The 19,624-nt window shown below is 39.7% G+C and overlaps 1 protein-coding gene across 1 annotated transcript; it reads right to left on the bottom strand.

Moving 5' to 3' along the window:
• Positions 1–848: 848 nt before the first annotated feature.
• ube2g1a (ubiquitin-conjugating enzyme E2G 1a (UBC7 homolog, yeast)) lies at positions 849–10,554 on the bottom strand. The gene is made up of 6 exons (XM_064352193.1): positions 10,339–10,554; positions 4,100–4,202; positions 3,716–3,813; positions 3,424–3,602; positions 2,819–2,944; positions 849–2,292 (listed from the first exon to the last, which is right to left on the bottom strand). The coding sequence occupies exons 1-5, from the start codon at positions 10,382–10,384 to the stop codon at positions 2,858–2,860; spliced, it is 513 nt and encodes a 170-aa protein (XP_064208263.1). The 5' UTR covers positions 10,385–10,554; the 3' UTR covers positions 849–2,292; positions 2,819–2,857.
• Positions 10,555–19,624: the final 9,070 nt, after the last annotated feature.

Here is a 19,624-nt window from a genome sequence, read left to right as displayed (position 1 = left end):
CGCGCACACTACAACTGAAATATCAAAAAAGTGAATTATACATTTAACGTAACTTAAATTGACATATTCTAATAATATTCACAAAACATCACTTTATACAAAGTATCTTCCATTACAAATATTGATTTAAAATGTAGTAGCTACAAATCATTTACTTCAAGTATCTCAAACATGTACATGATACTCAGTAATTCCACCATCCTTAATGTAATATTGTCCTGTGTTTTTCCAACTTGTCAACTCAATAAAATCAAGTTATCAAATGTAGTCTGATGATTGTAAATTGACTGAAAATGTTAGCTTGGAAGTATGAAGCTCTACTTAACTTGTGTGGAAATAGTAACTCCAGCCAAGTAAATTAATTGCACTCTTGTTGAAGCTCAAGGGGATGACATCACTCCTAGAAATTCATCTGCTTACTCAAGTCTCTGTACTCTGCAACACTAACATGCAACTACAAGTCACATAATAGCAGTCTTCTTATAATCAAGGGCAAAACACCCACAGTCCATACAGGAGAACACAGTTGCACAAGGATTTTCCATTCTATGTGGGTTCAAATAGCAGTTAATAAAACAGAAGCGATATGCACTATTCTTTTAAGGAAAAGTAGGCTTATGACACAATAGACCATTAAATAAAATTGTTTCTGCTATGCTTAAATTAAGTAAAGTTAAACATTAAATTAAATGCATGTATACAAGTATAGGAGGAACAATGCAAAGTGGCTGGACCATTTGCTGATGTGTCAAATCCAAACCTTAAAACAGTAAAAACAATTTTTTTTTTGATTGTGAGTCTTTTCCCACATGTACCATAAAGTTGATGTAAGAAAATGCACCGAGCAATTATTGAAAAAAATTTATATTTTGGAAGAACTCACTACAGAAGGTGACAATTTCCATTACATGAAAAATATACATCAGTATTTTGTCTTTGTACATTAGGCAAGAAAACTGCAGTAGTCCACCAGAGCCAAAATAAAAATAAAGGAAATACAGGAGGGAGGAAATAAAAACAAAAAAAAATTCACATACACACTCACACCAGCATTTTTTGAAACCAAACCCAGAAACTGTCCACATGAAAATCTACAGTTAAAGCATGCTTAATAAACCCTTCCCGGGGAACCACAAAAACAAGCGCACCAAAATCATTTGCTTCAAAATGTGTATATTAGGATAGATGGGCTCCAAATGTCCAAAATTTCAATTGAATGTTCAAAATGAGCAAGTGCAAAGAGTGCACCGTACACAAAAAGGTTATTGCTACACCATGTTATTAATATTATAATTATCAAGGTACAAAGGGTCTGAAAAAAGAATACACACACACGCTTAAGGGTATGTAGCAATTTCACTGTCTTCTCACCCATACATTTATTGTTTGATGCAGGGTGTAATTACCAAGCAATTTAATAGGAGGCACTTTTGAAAAACAAATTAAAACTATAAATCGGGGAATCCTTGCGCATGCAGCTCCTCTGGGGGAAATCACCATTTGTGCAGGTGAACTTGAAACCAAACAAAACACCAGGTGTATCCCACCATGCAGCACAGGAACGCGCTTTCCTTTCAGTGTGAGCATCTTGTGTTAAAAACCAAAGGAGAAATATGAATTAAAATGTTCAACTTGAGATTTATAGTATTTACCTGAAGGACTGAAAATAAGATGGGACCCAACATGACAAGCATGCTATAAGAGTTTTACTGCCGCCGGGGAATACACCCTTTTTACTCATGAAAACGTACGCAAGCCCAGAAACAGCCATTCAGACAGCTACGGTTAATTTAGAATCAAAAGTTCATTTCAACCGCTGAAATCATCACAAAACCTGTTTTCACCTTTTAACGACTCTTTCTGTCAAAGCAACCTGTTCAGCAAATGCTCACAAGAAAAAAAGGAGGATGTGTTTGGGGTGGGAGGGTTGGGGAGAAAATCTTCAAGAATTTACAGGATTCATATTCTAACTACAGAAGCGCTATTTATTTGGTACTATGTGTGTTGCTGGATGGATATGAACAGTTTATATATTATCAGGTTTATGTTTGTGCTATGTACAGGTCTTTACAATTCTTCCTGAAAGTTGAAGCAGTTCGTGGATTCCGAAAATTGCGTAATCATCTTTAGGTTGGCACTTGCTAGGCATTTTTCCATCAACGTCAGTCAGGGCTGTGGTGTTCTATTGCAGCCTATTCTGCCAGCCCGTGTCTGCCAACAATCAAAAAGGACAAGTCCGGCAATAGGAGAGTAGAGTGCAGGAAAACAGTGCCATGTTTCTCAATTGGAGACCTGTGAACGACAAACAGAGCATCAGCCATTGCTGGGTACAACTCAAATGCAATATCTCTCCCCAGCCATAAGTGTAAGAAGCTATAGTACCAATCTTTATTCCACAATGAAGTATTGACATGATTAATTTTGCATCCACCCTCATTTACATAATGTGACATTTCCCTCCCACACCATACCAGGATGCATCGTTATTGCTTGTTGACTAATTTCTGGATTTATGTATTTGACTCATAGTAAAGTGAAAGCAGTGTTAGCATGTTTGTCATATGGAGGGACAGGCCACAAATCCACTGCGGACAGCTGAAGAGTTCATGGTAGGATTTGTTTATTTGGGTCAGGACTACAGTGCTAGACAAGGTAATGCTTTTATAGGGATTATTTTAGGCTGCGATGAAGTTCACAATGTTCCGTACCCCACAAAGAGGTAAAACGTCTTTATACACTGAAAATGCAGCACTGCATACAGTCTTGTAGAAAGTTTCATAATAACTTGTAGCTTGTAGGAGAAAATTCAGTTTCATACCCTGAAAAAAAGGTGTAGCTACACGCTGCTGGATAGGTGTCACTCAAAGGCAGTCTCTTGGCTTTTTCTTACGCAACGGGCGACTTTCCTTTTGAACTCCCCATGCCGGTCTTCCCTCCACTCTTTCTGTAACACACAACATGGATATTTCATAGTAAACGAAGCAGAAAATCTGGCAAATGCCCCTAAATACATTTTTTGAATGCAGGTACTCCCAAACACAACTGATAATACTTTGCTTTTATTAATCAACCATTTGATGAATTACATTTTTAAAATGGCCAATTCAATTTGAAAGCAGAACTTGCGTTTGAGAAATGAATTCCATCAGTGGTTTTAGAAAAGGTTCTACGATTTGTTCATTGCTTAATTAATCCCTAGTGACTTCCTCTATAGCAGTTACTCCATTTATTATAATGTTCAACAAGGTCTGCAAGTCCATATGCCAAAACATCACATCTGCTACTTTCATTTAAAGGTAGAAGTACATGATATTTGTGAAGGCTGTAATATTATACCACTTCAACGAATTTACAGCATTTCAGTGCATACTATCTAAATGGTATAAAAATGACCATCAGCCCATGGCGTAAGAGAGGACTTACCGCCGCATCCACGTTGGCAGGAGAGTCTCCGTTGGGATCTGCCAGCATAGAAATGACGCTAATCATAATGGTCTCCACTGTGTGGATGGGGAGCCAGCGTTCCTCGGGCTTCTCGTAGCCGTATTTATCCTCTCCCGGCTCGTGCAGAATTGAAATGCATACATCACCGCTCTTATCAACTGGAAAGGAGACCACGGGAAAATAAGATCACGCGGATTACCGATGAAATCACAGAAGTGCGTGCAGTACGCCAAAGAGCACAAATACAACAGCAGAATGGGTGGGCACTTGCCATTAGGGTGCCATATATCGGTGATAAACTTCATTTTGGGCGGCCTGAGTGGGTAGTCTCTGGGAAACGTGAGATGCGCTTTAAACACACCACCTTCGCTGCAAACAGAGAAATTAGAGTGTCAACGTGTATGATTTAAGTTGGCTGAATATTTATTCATTAAAAAAAAAAAAGAAATTTACCACACCGGATGAATAAAATCATAATTCCACATCCAAATACCAAACAATAAGAGAACAGAAGAGGTTCCAGCATGATATAACCCTGGTTGTGGTTGTTTTTTATTATGGCTATAATTTTACTTCCTGAATGGATCATAGAGGTTATAACATTGCAATTAGCAAACAAGTTGATTTTCATGATAAAATATAATACAATACTTACTACAGTGTGTCTGGGGGACCGATTATTAGCACCTCCCATCTGTAAAGGTCATTATCATCTATCAAGCCTGCTGAGAAACCTTCTACTGGATTTTTATTCAGTTCTGAAAGAAAAGGAAGACATGACTCAGTAGGCTGTACTGGCTACAAGCAAGCAGCGTCTCTAAAAGGCAATGAGGTTATGCATACCCCAAAACACCATGAGGTCCTTAACCCCTCATTCTGCACTAATAGAACTTAAATGTCATGCCCTGGAAAACAAAACTGACAGCACATCAGATATTTGGGAACAAATACGTTACAGTAGTACAATAATAATCTGACACTTTCATTAACATTAGTTTTATGTGTGTTTAAAATATGAACCGATAAATGAAACTGAGTACTTCTGTAAAGCGATAACCTAGTACAAAGGTAGTATTCTTCCTGCTCCTCTACTTTATTCCCAAATTAATGAAATTATAAAAGTATGTATCGCACAAGGCAACCTTAATAGTATAACCACAATCAAGAAAGGTTATCAGAATGGGGAAGAATATCCAGTGTTCTTGAAAGAACACTACTGTTTGGCACTTGAAATGATCCAATTCATGTATAACCGTGGATCGAGTATTTTTGTTTAATGACTAAAGTCCCTCAATCAAGCAGTTTCAGGAAAAAACAGGTTAGCAGGGAATGACTCAACACAGCCGCTCTCAAAGGTAGCGCTGGCTATACATAGCGCAGTGACACAAATACAGTAGCACGAAGAGGGAAGGCTGGCTCAACGCAAGGGCAAAAGGCTGGGTGCAATGTGATAATCTGAGCAGTCGCATTTGGGTGGGAGTGGCTCAGGGAGTTTACCAGCAGGGTTAGCAGGAAGGGAAAAGTTCATCCACAGGAAGTTGTTTATCAAAGATCACATGCAATGCATCCTACTTTAACAAAACCACACTATGTACTACATTTTTTGTCAGTGTCTGCCATAATTCTCCACATAAATCATTTTTATTTCAAATTAACTTTGGAAGTGGACAAAGAATTTTTGAACCTGATATTGGGAATGAAGATCACCCCCCCCCACACAAACACACATTATGTCAACACACCCGGTCATGACCGAACAGACTATCGCATTGGGCAATTACCCTGCTATTCAAAAACATGGCATGGCTGAGGATACGATCAGAAGATATTAGAGAATGAACACTACTAAGCCACATAGCAAAGACATTGTAGGCTCTTCGTCATTAGCAGACTATGAACAGATGGTTACACAAAATGAGTTTTGCCAGGCCAGAGGTAGTGAAGGTCAGCCTGGGTTACTGTGTTGCTGCTGCATTAGTTCCTCCCAACAGTACACCAGGGCAATGCGAATGGGCCAACAATTGGCAGTTAAAGACCAATCTCTTAAAAATAAGCATTAGCTCTCCTGTATTATGCATGGATGGGAGTGTGGAATAAACGTGCTGGCTTTTGGGACCGTGTAAGCCTGCAGTTCGAGGCACAAATTGAGGCACAGTCGGAAATACCAAATCAGGGATCAAAAATGTGGAAACAAACTGCTAATAAAATGGCGAAATACTGAATCTTCGTAACCTGGACAAAAGCTGACATGCAGCCTTTGAGTAGTGTCTACCGTAAGTCAACTTCCTGCAAACATCACCCTTGCCACCCAGAAAAGGCTAGCATTCCAAGAACATTACTAGCATACAGTTTGCTTTTATCCATTTAATTGCAGGTGCTTTTAAGAAATCACACAACCCCCTCAAATGCTTAATTAAATTCTGTATAGCACCGTATGTAAACTCAGTCAACAAGGAAACTATACAGTGAATAGGAGATGAATTCATGACAGCTAATATGCCATTTAATCTACCAACAGCATTTTCTGTGCCTGTGTTAGGAGGCAACTGAAATTTACATTAGAAACCTGATTTATGCCAAATGGCAAGCCGGTACTTAAAGCTCCTCACAAGCTTAATGCTAGTGCTAGAAAACCTACATTTTATTTAAAACAACTTTGGAGTGTGCTCATGCACTCAGTGAAAATCAGTATTTCATTTTAACAATTAATGAAGCAGGCTACATATGGATACAAAAGGCTACTTCAGGTTTTAGTCCAGTCCATGAGATTCTAATATCTTTCAAGGTTTAACTTTATTTGTCCCAGATGGGAAATTGGTATTGCAGGATCGTACCAATGACACAAGAGTACAAATAAAATATAATATACAGCTTTAGGATGCTAAAATGCTGAATTACTAGAAACACTGATAAACTCAATATTTAAAAATAAAAATACTACTTTTATGTATACTTTGTATTTAGTTACCCCATCTCCTTCTCAAAACAGACTTGATTCTCATAACAGATGGCCCCAAGCATGGAAAATGATATTCAACACATGATCTCTGGGGACACCGGACATGCCGCAACATTGGATTGCACCACCATTTGGGCTCAAAACATTCACTGACACCCCAACGCACACTTGTGTCTCTGTGTACACTGTGTACGCACTCAGTAACCTTCAAGAGGTGAACTCCATACTGAATAAAAACATGTGTCAGCCATTTTAAAGCCAGAATCATGGCCCATTTCCCATACATGTATCATAAACAGACACTGATTGCCTGGATCAGCCAGGGTTCTTTTACAGCACTTAACAGATACATGCTGGAAATAAATTGTGAAACAGGCCCATGCTGTGACAAGGCTAGGAATTTACAGAAATGATTATAAAGCATATCGTCATATCGATAGCTCTACACTACATCTGGGGCTGATTTAGAAGCTTGCTGTAAATCAGTTATTCAGCTTTAACTTTATATGGTCAACTGAAGCATAATAAACAAAGATGATTGTCCTCCCCATTCACCCTCAGCTGGCCTCCCAGTTTAAAAGAAGTCACTAAAGCAACACCCTATACACCATGGCTACCTGTGTGACTCCTTAGCCGAAGAATTAGCCCTCCTGCATTAAGCATCAAGTGTTCAGGTTCAAGCGAGGGCCGGCCGATATACCACAATGACAATTATCAAATGCTGCTTATTGTCACCCAACAGGTAACAGGTGCGCCCCATTACTTTTCACTCCTCACCTCCTTTCCTCCACTCCCCCACTCCCACTTGTCTTCTACCCGTAAGTATGCTGAGGAAAGGAGGGGAGAAGACAAACAGAGGAAAAGAGTCCTAGGGGACATGGAGAAAATTGGGACAGCTGTTCTGCTTCTCCGTCATCAAAGTTGATGTTGAATATTGATGAAATAGCCCTATCATCGCTATTTTCTGCAGAGCCCACAAACAGTCCCATAGCCAATCACAGATCTGGCACGTGGTCAGCCCATTTGAAGCTGCAAAACAGCTTGTGTGTTTCAAGTACAAGTAATTCCATGTAGCCTACAGTACCCTGTACAAACATGAATATGACACTGTGGTGCACAAGTCGAAGACACTAATATGTAATCAGCAGCATTAGATCAAAGGAAACATCTCATAGTATACAAACATAAAAATTTACTGTAATTCCAGAATCCCAGTTTGTCCAATGTCTGAATCTCCAGAGGACTAATTTGCCTCATATAATATAGCTATACTGTGACCGCCTAAATTCAATTGCAAGTTCATTGCATCTCTCATAGGCTGATTCTGAAACATTTCTGTTGATTGGTGACATTAATTTGTGGCTTAATATTATGAGTCATTACTCCCAAATGTAACCGAAAAATCAGAAATCAATTTTCTTGGTAATAAATTTGGAAACGGGTGAATAAATTCATTAATTCATACCATTCACATAGCCTACTGATAAAATGGTAGTTGCTGTGCTTATTTATGTTCAGAGTCATGTTAATTTAAGCAACATTCATGCATCCTACAAGCAAAACCTGATTTCCCATCTTTAATAGCCAAATTTGTCTGTAGGATAGCCTATGAGCCAAAGATTTTTTTGTTTTCCTTTGTAGGTAAATTTGCCCTCGGTGAGAATGCTACGTGTGAAAACGACCTACTGAACCACACAGATTTATCTCAATATCTTGCATAATTGGGGAGATTCAAGTTCTCCACCATCTCCGCTTTCTATAGCCTGGATGGCGTCAAATTCTGTGGGATGGTCTTCAATCTCTAGTACGATGATGAAACCTAAAATTGTGCAAAGACTTTAGCGGTAGAATACACTGATGTATCCTTCCCCATTCTTTGCTCGTCTCCTACAATGAAGGAGGATACAAAGATCGAGGGGATACGAGGTAGTAGAGGAAAACATGATACATTTTTTTAACATGAAGATGCACCCAACAGTGGTGATGTTTTTACCGGGAGCATTTCACTCGGCCTCTGAAGCGTGGTTGTTTACTACTGCATCAGATGTAATTAAAGGGAAAAAGATGACAAGAAAGCCAATACACCACATGGTGGCGACGGCCGTTATTGCATTCGATAATTATGATTGCAGTACATCGCCCAGCCCTACTTCAAGCTGATGAATCTTACAAGCTCAAAGCAAGCAGTCCATTTCAATGGCCAAAGGTAAGGAGGTATGTTTGGTGCCTTCCACAGCAGTGGCCCTTCAATCAAAGAGGGGCTGACTCACTGCTACCCTTAGTTACCATCATTTCTCCCGTTCTCTCTGCTGCACTGCAAGCAACCCTGGATGAAACAATCTGCAGCTCTACAGACAAAAACAGTAATTATCAAATGTCAAGAAGCTCCTGAAGAAAAACAAAAGCTTTTTTTTTTTTTTTTTTACCATTTTAATCATGATTCCAAAAGGGTCTCAAGAATTACAGCAGTGCTGTATGGACTCTGCCAGAGTCAATCAGGAAGAAACATGGAGTTTCAATGACTTGCAGTACTGTCACTCAAGAACTGATACACTACTCTGACATACAGCCCGATTTGATTTACAGAAACAGCTGCGCTTATCTATACAAGACAACCGTTTTACTTTGTGGCTTTTCTGTGATCAGATTCAGATAAATGTCTTCATTTGACTCCAATACATTTTCATGTATCAAGGAATTATCTACACCAGCAATTAGAAAATAAGGGATGCGTCTGTAATTAACTACTAAACCAAGGGTGAGTGGTACGCAATTAGTGTAGTAACAGTATTGCGCACAGGATCGCCGGCTTTTCCGCAGGATTGTCTTGCGGGTGGACACTTCCTTATGCCTACATCTTTCGTAAATATTATTACACGTCCTTACGAATAACTATTGCTACATACACAGCACATGGAGTGCCAATCCATATACGCATGCGCCGTGACGCCGGGCCGAGCAGTTTTCAGTCGACCTAGCTAAACTAGAAGCTAGACTGTCTCTCAGCGGATGCATCCAATGTACGGAGGACAAAGAAGCGAGGCTATGGAAATCGATCTTACAATGGAATTAAATGTATTATTTATTAAACCATATAGCATTTCTCAAAACACTATGAACGTGGGCATGAATCTTAACCCTAACTAATATATCCGGTCTGAATTCTGACACGTTTTTCAGTGATAGCTTGCTAAGTTAGCCATGAACACCGACACACACAAAGCTAACGTTAGTTAGCTACAGTTTAAACAAAGGGATAAAACGTATCGGCGAACTAACGTTATCCGCTGTACGGTACATGTCAACATGATCACGTTCAATTCCAAAGGGGAAATCTGTCTGCCAAAAACGTAAAATGTTAGTTAGCTATAACGTCATGAAACGCCAGCTAGCAGTTTGCTGTTAAGAAGCTACTGAAAGGCTATGTAGCTAGCGAGTCAGCATTACTCACTGATAAAAGCTAGAAAACCAAGCCCGTGTGTCATAAGAAGCCGGGTTGCTAATGTTAACTGCCTGGCCAAATATACCAGCCAATGGCTTGCATTACTAACGCTAGCGAGTTTTTCCACAGCATGCTAACATTCTACAACAGAACAGGCCCAATTGCCTGTCAAAACACCCTGTGGAACACAACTGGAAGTTTAAAAGTAACGGAATAGCTAACGTTAACTCGGCAGCAAATTCTCCTTTCATTTTCACTCGACTGCCGCGTTAGCTGCCTGGCTAGACGTTACGTTATAGTCGGAGTGTTTAACTCCAACATCTACAGCACTTAAAATAATCAAAGAAGCATGTCGAAAGTGGGCCACATAAATGGATGATATAACTGTTAGCTAACAAGCTAGCTCAGAAAACCGCGCTAGCAAGTCTATTGCATTTTCATCCCCAGCGTTTAATGGCTAACGCTAGCGAGCTAGCAACCACTCTGGATTTACCTGCCAGCTGTCTCCTGAGTAACAACGCTGACTGCGGCTCTGTCATGGCTTTGTACGCTGGAATTTAAAACAACAAACTTGGCGTTAAACAGACTGATTTATGTTATCAACAGAAATAACTGCGTTCAATAAATAGCTAGCAACAGCCACCGCTCGTCTCTTCCATCCAGAGTTTCGCTCAGCATTCTGGCCCATGTTGCGCATGCGCACAAATATTCGTCGGCCAGCCTGTGCTTGCTCTGAGGATGAACGACGTTAAGAGCCACACATTTCTTTATTAATGATAAACGGCAATCGCTTGAAATATGTCTCAATGGAAATGACGAGCAATTCACAACGTATAAGGATCAGTGAAGCTGATCAGAATCCGCGAAGAAAATCGAAGAAAAAATGTAAACAAAACAAAATCCAATTTTGCAAATTTGGTGACAGCAGAGGAAGGGGTCTGCGGCTAGGCTGTAGTATAGTGCCTGTGGGAATGAAGGGGCTTCTAGTCTAGAAACCATAAAAACAATAAATAACCGCGCTCATTAGGTATCGTAGGTTAACACTTGGAAAACTAGAACATTGTCGCAAGATCAAATTAATGTTATGATTACCATAAAGATTTTTCCTATATAACATCCGCAGAATCCGCCCCTTTCTCACCACCTACTCAACCCAGCTCCTGGTCCAAGCAATGGTTCTATCCCGCCTGGACTACTGCAACTCTCTTCTGGCTGGACTACCGACATCTGCCACCAGACCCCTGCAACTCATTCAGAATGCTGCGGCTCGTCTGGTCTTCAACCTCCCCAGACACTCCCACGTCACTCCCCTGCTCACTACCCTCCACTGGCTGCCTGTTATAGCTCGCATCAAATTTAAAACATTGGTCCTAGCATACCAGGCAGTCAAGGGATCAGCTTCAGCATACCTCCACAAGATAATCAAACCCTACATGCCAGCCAGATCCCTCCGTTCTGCTACCTCAGGACGCCTAGCACCTCCCCCTCTTCGCACCTGCACTTCCAGAACACGTCTCCTGTCTGTTCTGGCCCCACGATGGTGGAATGACCTCCCTGTGGAGGTCAGAACAGCTGAGACACTGACCCATTTCAAACGACGACTGAAGACTCACCTCTTCAGGCTGCACCTCTCCCCATCCCTCCCTACCCCCCTGTAAATGACTGTAGGCTTAGGGTTGTAACTAGGCAGCTGTTTCGTAGGTGACTTAGGTGCATTAACTGTCTTAACTACTACTTGTATTTTTTCCATAGACTGCGTTGTTGCCGTTCTCGTTGTTTAGTGTTAATCAGTTTAACCTTCAGGGTCCAAGTTGAACTATGCGGTTGTTCCCTGCACTTGGACCGGTACTTCTCTCTAGGGGTTTCGTCATACTTGTTCCTGGTTATGGTTATACACTTTGTTATACGTCGCTCTGGATGAGAGCATCTGCCAAATGCCTGTAATGTAATGTAATGTAAAGACGAGCACATATGGAGTTGTAGTCATTTTATTAGGCTACTTTAAAATAGTCATCACCCAAGATATTGATAAAGACTTTGATACTAAAACCAAATGTATTTATTATTTGTTTATGAAAGTCTGACCATGAGCTATCAAGGCTCATGATACATACATAAATAAATGATTTAATGCTCTTTAAAGTTCCCAAGCGTATTGCAAAAATATTTACTGGCTGGTGCACCGTGTGCAATACATTCACCAACCACAATTACCTGTGAAGGAGTTGCCTTCACTGTAGATAGACAGGACTTTGCATGTATTGAAAAATATATGTGTGGGGCATGCGCTGTAAATTAAAACATTTATTTATTTATTTATTTTGTTGATATGTTAATTTCATTTACTAGACTAATGTATAATACACTTAATTCACCCTTTCTGTGAACTTTAGATTATTGTACAAGGTCAACGGGAATGATCTCAGATTAGGCTAATTGTGGGGCTATGCTGACTAATGGGGTCATCTCTTCGTTACCTTTTTGCAAATGGTAGCAAAAAACTTTCACCTACTTTTTACCAAAATTGCTCTCTCTCTCTCTCTCTCTCTCTCTATATATATATATATATATATATATATATATAATTTTCTTTTTAAACCCTTTGGTTGTCTGGAGAGGTGGCGTCATGATACATAGATTCTTAAGGGGCTTGGAGCTCAACAAACAGCATTGATGCTCAAAGTATTTGTTGTGTCTCCATTAAAACTTTTGATTTATCTTTGACAATCTATTTCAAAGTGCAGCAATGCTATATTGAGTAAGTATTAACACTCAATACAACATGTTTACTTTAGTAGAAGGTAGCCATCTGGTTCTGTCATTCCAGAGTAAACAAATGGTCTTAAAAAATAATTCACTGCCTGAAAAGGTTATGCACCCACAGATGTGTATCGTTGAATATATATTTACAGTTAGAATATGGTGTGAAATTGATATTTGTGAAATTGACCTTGATATTGACAGAGATACACAACAATCATTTTTTTTACAGAGATACTGTATAATCATTACCTGTGGTTTATAACTCTCATTTTGAAATGAACACAACTGCTTCTTTATTAATTGTGTATATGTAAGTTTCTGAAAAATAAAATTTAATAAACCACATGTTGACATGTGGTGAGTCCTGGGTGGCTTGTCTCGTTAAAGCAACCAATCCCTAATGCACTAATATTCCCCACAGTCTGGAATGAAATTATGAGCATGCCAGTATAGGGTTTGGCTGGAAGTCATGAGAGGCAACACACAATTGGTTGGCCATAGTGCATAGCACTGCCGCTGAATGCTTGTGTAACACACTTCATCTAATATGCGTCAGTAAATATATGGCTATAAATAGGTGTATCATGAGTAATAGACTCTAGAAATAGATTAGAACTTAATTGGTTCATCACATTCCACCCTACGACCACCAGAGGTCAGGCTTTCAGTAACAGTGTGAATCGGGAGTCAACTAAAGACAGAGCAGTCTGCAAGTATTTGGACAGCAACACAATTTTTGCTTTGGTTCTGCTCTCCAGCAGATTGTATTTGAAATAAAACAATAAATGTGAGGTTAAAGCGCAGACTGTCAGCTTTAATTTGAGGGTATTTACATCCATATTCACTGATCCATATAGGAATTATAGCCCTTTTTGTGCATAGTCCCCCATTTTAGGTGACCAAAAGAAATTGGACAAATTAGCAAAATCTTTATAAAAGTTGTCATATTTAGTACTTGGTTGAAAATCCTTTGCATTCAATGACTGCCTGAAGTCTGCGGTCTATCACCAGGCACTGGTACCTTCCCTGCTGATTCTCTGCCAGGCATGTACTGCAGCCATCTTCAGTTCCTTTTTACCTTCAGTCTCATCTTTAGCAAGTGAAATGCATGTTTAATTGGATTCAGGGCAGGTGATTGACTCGGCCAGTAAAGAACATGCACTTTTTGGCCCTGAAGAATTTCTTGGTTGCCTTATAGCAGTGTGTTTGGGTCATTGTCCTGCTGCAGGGTGAAGCACCATCCAATGAGTTTTGAGGCATTTGGTTGAATCCGAGCAGATAAGATGTTTGTGTACTCTATAGAATTCATGCTGCTGTTGTCGTCAGCAGTCACATCATCAGTAAAGACAAGTGAGCCAGTTCCAGTGGCAGCCATACATGCCCAAGCCACAACATTGCCTTCCACCATGTTTCAAAGATCAGGAAGGGGGCTTTGGATCATGAGCAATTACCTTCTTTCTCCATATTTCCCTCTTTCCATCACATTGGTACAGATTAATACTCATCCCATCTGTCTATAAGACTTTGTTCCGGAACTCTACAGATTTGTTCATACACCTTTTTGCAAACTCGAACTTGGCCATTCTGTTCTCAAGGCTTACCAGTGACCTGGCAGTGGACCATCTGAGGTTATACTGGTGTAGTCTTCTTTATGGCATCTTTGATACATCTATCCCTACATCCTGGAGAGAGTTCTCGATCTGTTCGTCAGCTGAAAAGGGTTTTTTCTTCATAACTGAAAGTATTCTTCGGTCATACACTAAGGTGTTTTTTTGTTGTCTGCCAGGTCATTTGCTATTCTTGCTTCCTAACAATGCATCAGATGACTCAGAATGCCGCTGCCTGACTCATCTACAACCTCCCCAAATTCTCCCACGTCACTCCTCTGCTGCGATCACTTCACTGGCTACCGGTCGCTGCCAGGATCTGGTTCAAAGCCCTGACCCTTGCCTACACTGCTGCCAACAGGACAGCCCCCATCTACTTGCAGGACATGACTCAATTCTATGTGCCTGCTCGACCACTCCGCTCTGCGGCAGCAGGGCGCCTTGTAACCCCTCCCACCCGCCCAAAGGGATCACAGAGCTTCTCCACCCTAGCTCCCCAGTGGTGGAACGAACTCCCCGTCCCTCTCCGAACCTCCCCCTCACTACCCATCTTCCGCCGTGGCCTGAAGACTCATCTCTTCAGACTATACCTAGACTAACCACCACCACGCTGTATATTTCACTCTTTTATAAAAAAAATTAAAAAAAAAAAAAAAAACCTTTTTCCTGTCACTTGTTACATGTTGCCCCATCCCTGCACTTCTTGGTAATTTGTATTTGTCCTAATACTGTAGCTTATTCTTCTGCCTAGTTGGCTTTGCAGATGTTAGGCCAGAATAGTGTTCACTGTTCTCGGCTAGAAATAGCTGTACAAAATAAGTATCGTACCTTACTGAACCCGTGTTCAGCAGTTGTTTACGACCATGAAATGCACTTTTTTGTACGTCGCTTTGGATAAAAGCGTCTGCCAAATGAATGTAATGTAATGTAATGTAATGCATCAAACTGTTGATTTTAACACACCCAATGATTGGCTGAACAATTTATTATGATTTTTCAGCCTCATGATGCTTCTATTCTAGCATTGGCACTTACTAGGTCCTCAAACTGAAAGGCAATGGCAACAAATGCTAAATCCTTCAAATGCAAATTCTACTCCTATGATCAACTGTTGACATTTTGTTAGCTTTCTTGTGCCTGAATTAATGATGCAACAGCTCACAGCTGGCAAAGAAAGCGCAGCCAATTGTAAAATTACATTTGGTCCTCCAAAATATGGGGAAAATGTATAAAAAGGGCTACAATTCCTACGTGGTTCAGGTTCACCTGGAATTGATGTAGATGCACACAAATTAAAGCTGACAGGCTGCACATAACCTCACATTCATTGTGCTGAAATACAGAACAAACAACAAAAATGGTGTCTGAATACTTACAGACTGACACTCTAAATACAGTACTGGCACAAATGAAGGAAAAACAGTGCTTAAAGAAAACGGAGCCATTTTCATCCATAAAAATGTATTTTAAACAGTTATCTTCTTGACCATGGGTGGTAGTGACATTAAATGTCTATCAGTAATTTGAAATATTGTATACTTTACAAGCCAAAAAGGTTTTCTTTGCATGAATATTATCATTTTATGTAGAAAAATAATGAACAAAAATATACGTGTTCAAGCTGATTTTAAGATAGACCGTTAGATAGATTAGACTGCTAATTTTTTTATATACAAACTAATACATAGCTCAGGAGGTTAGAGCGGTTGTCTGGCAGTCGGAGGGTTGCTGGTTCGATCCCCGCCCTGGGCATGTCGAAGTGTCCCTGAGCAAGACCCCTAACTGCTCTGGTGAACGAGAGGCATCTATTGTAAAGTGCTTTGGATAAATGTGCTATACAAGTGCAGTCCATTTACCAATACATATGGGAAGGTGTAATATTTATTACTTGTTTAACAAAAAATGCTAATTATTTCTTCTTTTTGTCTGTTGATATTATATTTATTAAAGAAAAGAAACTGTTGCAAAATACTACATTCATTGTCAGACTATGTTTATAAATGAAGAGTTTACATAATCTGTGCCAGTAATATATATCCACTGGGCCTACTCACAGGTATGATTGCAGCTGTGAATTATTGTAATCACATTGGCTGCAGCCCATTACCTAATTATTTTGCTTATTTATGGACACTGCTGCATGGTGTTGCCTGGTTAAAAATAATAATAATAATAATAATAAATATATGTATATATATATATATTGTGGTTGTGGTTTCTTGCCCGTCTTTTCATTGTAGATTTTGGTTGCAGTGGTGTGCGAAGTTTTCTGAAGCAATGACACAGTTGAAGCAACAGCAAGTGTTGTTGAAGTGTCGGTGCCATGAAGCATTTGACACCTGCATCTTGTTACATCTCCTGGTCAACAAATATGCCTGTCATTCTTTTTTTCAGCAGTGATAAATTGAAAGGAGTGAAGCTCTATCACTTGCCTTTGCACTCTACAATTCAGTTTCTGTGGCATGTATAAAAATGCTGAGCAGGCCCAGCTGACCTCAATTTTGGATAAAAATGGCAAGAGGAAAAGATCTAAGTGACTTTGAAATAAGGTTCATTATTGGGGTATAGCTGGCTGGTGCTTCAGTCACAAACACACAAAGCTGAACTGGCTAGTGTTTCAACAGTAACAGTGACTAAAGTGACTTCTGCATTTAGATCTATGGGAAAGACATCAGTAAATAGGGTTGGAAATTGTAGTTGAAAGCAAATATTCGATGACTGTGATGCTCATGCATTAGTGCGATATGTAAAGAAAAACAGAAGGGCAACTCCTCCTCAGGAGAGTGAGAATATCAATGCAGGATGTGATCAGACTGTATCAGCAAGAATATCCCATCAACAACTACATAAAGAGGGATATTATAGTCGGGTTGCAGTGCATAAACCCCTCATTACAAAGACAAATGCACATTTGAGAGTTCAGTGGTGCAAAAACCATAGGCACTGGTCTACAGATATGTGCAAAAAAGTGATATGGTCAGATGAGTCATCCTTCCCCATATTCTCATCAAGTGGGCAAGTGCATGTGTGGCGTACACCAAGAGAACGGTACAGGCCTCGATTCTTGACCCCAACAGTGAGGTTTGGTGGCTCTGTTATGCAGTGGGGTGCATTTTCCTGGCACGGTTTGGGTCCACTTATCCCCTTAGAGATAAGGATCACTGCAAATCAATGAAAAGTCATTCTGAGTGATCACCTTTATCCTATGATGAAACGTTTCTGTGTCGATGGGAGTGGTCTCTTCCAGGATGACAATGCCTCCATCCACAGAACATGAGGGGTCACTCAATGGTTTGATGAGTATGAAAATTATGTGAATCATATGCTATGGCCTTCACAGTCACCAGATCTCAACCCAATTGAACACCTATGGGAGATCTTTTTAAATTAGAGACCAACATGTTAGACTGTGCTCTCCACCACCATCATGAAAACACCAAATGTTTTTGTATAATCAGCCATGATTATATATATATATATATATATATATATATATAATATATATTATATATATATATAATCATGGTTGTCACAATGCTTTACCTTTTACACAAGCTTAATTTAATTTCTTTTTTGCTCTGGCTAATCTGAAATGGAATCAGCTGATGCCTCCCCTCCCCGTGGAGGTCAGAACAGCTGAGACACTGACCCATTTCAAACGACGACTGAAGACTCACCTCTTCAGGCTGCACCTCTCCCCATCCCTCCCTACCCCCCTGTAAATGACTGTAAGCTTAGGGTTGTAACTAGGCAGCTGTTTCGTAGGTGACTTAGGTGCATTAACTGTCTTAACTACTACTTGTATTTTTTCCATAGACTGCGTTGTTGCCGTTCTCGTTGTTTAGTGTTAATCAGTTTAACCTTCAGGGTCCAAGTTGAACTATGCGGTTGTTCCCTGCACTTGGACCGGTACTTCTCTCTAGGGTTTTCGACATACTTGTTCCTGGTTATGGTTATACACTTTGTTGTACGTCGCTCTGGATAAGAGCGTCTGCCAAATGCCTGTAATGTAATGTAATGATGCGAGTTCAGTTGGTGAATGAGTCACACAGTCACAAAAATCTAATCTTGTCAGCTTTCTGTTTAGATGTGAAGTTTGACACCTCTCCCCTGCTTCCCCACTTCCGTTTTGCAACCTTACATGTTAATTAAAGCAGGCAGACAGAATATAAATGTTATGATATGTGAGTTTGATTTGTAACCATGTAAAATTCCAATTCTTTGCTTCTTATAATTTGACATCCTATATAATTCAGAGTGACTCACTTTTTTTTTGGAGGACCCAGTGCACCATACTGACTAACATAATTACATTGATATTTTCTCATATTGCCTTCTCACTTGAAAAAAAAGATTTTGAAAGCATATTAGATTCAAATACGGCAAAACTGCACATAACCGAAGTGAGTACAAAGTAGAAAAAGTATAATTAAATGTACTTATGAACAGAAGATCACCAACACGGAAATCTTATGTTGTCTTTATGCATACTAATTGGCCAATTTGTGTCAATGTCTATTGTGTCACAAAAAAAACCAAAAAAACTGTGAATCTCACAAAGAGCTTTCTTTTGTTCAGTTTGATAATACTGACTGACTAGCAGAATGGATGGTGTGGTCTGTCAGATAACAGTCACTTTGCACAGTGTTTTCTGTCATATAAAATGTTACATTAATAATATGGCACCAACTTCTAAAATTTTAAATAGAACACAGGTTAATATTCTTCAGTTCATCTTTGAAGGTATTTTGATAGACCCCAACTGATGTCACTGGTTCTCTAACATAAAGACTAAAATATATCCTGTTCTGATGCCTGCAGTAGGTAATGGTGCTCCATCTTATCTACCATTTGGATAAATTTAAATTTCTCCATATTAGGATCTGAGGAAGTGTCTTGTGTCAGTGTTTTATCCATGTAAGTAAGACTTCCTTATGAGATTTTTTTTTGTCTTACCACAGTCAAATACAAATGCAATGAGTCTTTATGCTGACTCATTTACTATACGGCTCTGTGAGTGCTTGTGGCAGAAACATTGCTGTTACCTATCCCTTGAAAAGTGTGTAACTATATAGATGGGGGAAATAAACATGGTATGTACGAGGAAACAAATGCAGAAATCACAAAAACAGATTCTTAGTATTAGTGTGAACATACAGGTCAGTGTTCAGCTATGTGAATTCGTATGCATTCCCTTGCCACTTTGTACTGCATTGCTATCAGATCACCAGAAGCTTGGCTATAGAGTGATTCCGAGATGATTCTGAAACATTTGCAGGGTACTTTGACTCCTGAAATAAAACTGCTTAATGAATGCAGCATGTGGTTAACTTGACGTCACAATGAGGAATTGTTATTGGTTGTATGACAGGCCCAGAGGGGGCAGGACCATGAGCTAACTGGATAACA

Source organism: Anguilla rostrata, chromosome 9, assembly GCF_018555375.3.
Source record: "Anguilla rostrata isolate EN2019 chromosome 9, ASM1855537v3, whole genome shotgun sequence".
Lineage (NCBI taxonomy): Eukaryota > Metazoa > Chordata > Actinopteri > Anguilliformes > Anguillidae > Anguilla > Anguilla rostrata.
The sequence above is the reverse complement of the archived record's forward strand: the minus strand, read 5'-3'. Positions and strand labels throughout refer to the sequence as shown.